The sequence below is a fragment of the Trachymyrmex septentrionalis genome, unplaced genomic scaffold (assembly GCF_001594115.1).
Source record: "Trachymyrmex septentrionalis isolate Tsep2-gDNA-1 unplaced genomic scaffold, Tsep1.0 scaffold97, whole genome shotgun sequence".
NCBI lineage: Eukaryota > Metazoa > Arthropoda > Insecta > Hymenoptera > Formicidae > Trachymyrmex > Trachymyrmex septentrionalis.
The window spans coordinates 2,342,146-2,344,364 of NW_017306160.1; the positions used below are offsets into that span (position 1 = coordinate 2,342,146).

General features: G+C 43.9%; 1 protein-coding gene across 1 annotated transcript in view; it reads right to left on the minus strand.

The window, feature by feature from the left end:
• The window catches only part of LOC108756180 (innexin inx1), an 8,245-nt gene extending 6,462 nt beyond the window's left edge, over window positions 1-1,783 (minus strand). The window contains exon 1 of the mRNA XM_018499791.1: window positions 1,073-1,783. Coding sequence (XP_018355293.1) covers window positions 1,073-1,321 — 249 coding nt within the window. The 5' untranslated portion in view covers window positions 1,322-1,783. The remainder of the gene's footprint in view (window positions 1-1,072) is intronic.
• Window positions 1,784-2,219: the final 436 nt, after the last annotated feature.

Here is a 2,219-nt window from a genome sequence, read left to right on the forward strand (position 1 = left end):
TATATAATCTATATTATACGGTTGAAGAAGACCAATGTTCGTTTCTACTACTTTAGCTGAATTTTAATCTTAATTCAACTAATTCATTTTTTTCTAGTTCTAATGATTAAAAAAAAATGAAGAGCAAGTTGAACTAAGATTTTAAAATTAATTTACGTTGAAACGGACATAAATTAAAGTTCGAAATTTTCTCTCTCTCTCTCTGTGATGCTTTTATTACCATTTCATATAAATAAATTAATATTATCTTTTACCCGCTTTGGCTCGTTTTTTATCCCGGCCGTTTTCATTAATGTATATTATGTTTTATATTTTATGTTGCCGATAAAATCGAAGTATTTTGGAAAGTTCGGGATCGAACCATATCATGAGGATCTGTGATCTGTGATAAGTCGATCGTTTTCATACAGAGCTACACCTCGTCCCATATTGTTTGATTTCCACGGTCAATTTTTATCAGTTTTTCCTATCGAAATTCACTTCTGTCGATAGCGTGCGGCAAGATCTCTGTATAATCCGTATAACGATTTTCCTGCCGACAAATTTTACAGTAAATAAAAATTTGTTTTTCCAGAAACTCGACCCGTGTTTGAATGTTTATAGAGTATAATGCAAAATCGAGAATTTAATGTGAAGAAATTTATCTTAAGAATATAAATTTCTGAAGACAAGCCGATTTTCCAAAAATATAGATCACTTTCGATTTGACAAGTCGACACAGTGCAGTTCTATTTCCGTCGCTAAATGTCAAGAAAAATAAAATGATGATCGTGCCGACTTGTCACTAAATGAAAAATATTCTTAGTCGTTATCTTATACTTCATTAACAACTGTGTTAATATTTTATTTTTTATTTTTTTTTTTTTTACTGTTGTTCACCTTGACATAAAAGACTTCTTTCCTAGTAATTAAATATAATTTCAGACATTTTTGTTACAATCAGCATTACGAAATCTCGATCAGTGGCGTGCCATTAAGATTTAAGGAGGAGACAGGAGTATCGATGGAGAGCGAGAAGGATTACGGAAGGTTCATCGAGGTTCAGAATAGGTACGAACGAAAAAACACACACCTGTCGATTGAACGCGTCTGGCATGGTGAACGTGGATGTTATCCAGCAGTAAGTATTGATGGGATTAGTAGGCAGACCCTGGACGATGCATGAGATCGGGTTACCGACGTATTGGGTGGCCGTGACGAGCAACGAGCACGTGAACAGCAGTACCGTGGTGAAGTGGTTATGCAAACGAAAGAGCACAGAGTCCGTGATGATCTCCTGCCGCTTCAAGTACTTGCTCAATCCTCCCAGTAGCTTATACATGATTGCGTCGGGTTGTTGCTATCGAGCCGATGCGAGGACGACGTCCTCCTCGACGAAGAGGAGCTTCCCAAAGATGAGGACCTTCCTCGATCCGCCGCCGTAGCTGCCGGCACCACGTCCACCTCCACTGACACTACCAACACCACGTGCGATCCTCGAAAGAGCGCCGAGGCTATCCCGGAGGCCTCTCCTCTCGGCGGATTACGAATTTTAACGGCGCGAATAGAGGTTCAGGTCGTTCAGGACCACGAGGACGTACCATCAACCGGCACTAACGAGCGTAGCTCATCCACCGCGCTCTCGCGCGAACGAAAGCAGCAAAACGAAACGAGAGAGAGACAAGAGCGTGCACGGTTGTCCACGCGGCGTGCCTCTCTACCTCCCTCCTTTTTTCTCCTTCCGTCTCGCCTTCTCTCCGCTTCGCCTTCCTTTTCTATCGCCTCCCCTCCCTCCTCTCTCTCTTTCTCCCTCCTTCCGTGCCCTTCTTTTGCAGTCTCTCTCTCTCTCTCTCTCCGCCGCGTAGGATCTTTCCTTCCCTCGACTCTCCTCGTACAAGATCGGTCACCGAACCACACTGGACGAGTTCCCGACGACGAGTCCTCAACGTGTCCCAGTTCCCCCCGCGAGAAATCGGTGGGCTCACGCGTCCGCGTGAATCCGGTGAATCATTTACCGAGCGGGTTAATAAGAGCGCCGATGCGAGAGGGGGAGGAATAGAGAAAACGCGAGGTGTGCAGATCGAGTCTTTGCTCTTCTCGCTACTTCCGTTTCCCCTCCTTTTATCCCTGCCGTTTTCGTCTCTCTCTCTCTCTCTCTCTCTCTTGCTCGCTCGCTCGCTCGCTCGCTCTTCTCAGTCGAGACAATTCTTTTTACAATGATCCTTTTCCACAATTTTTCC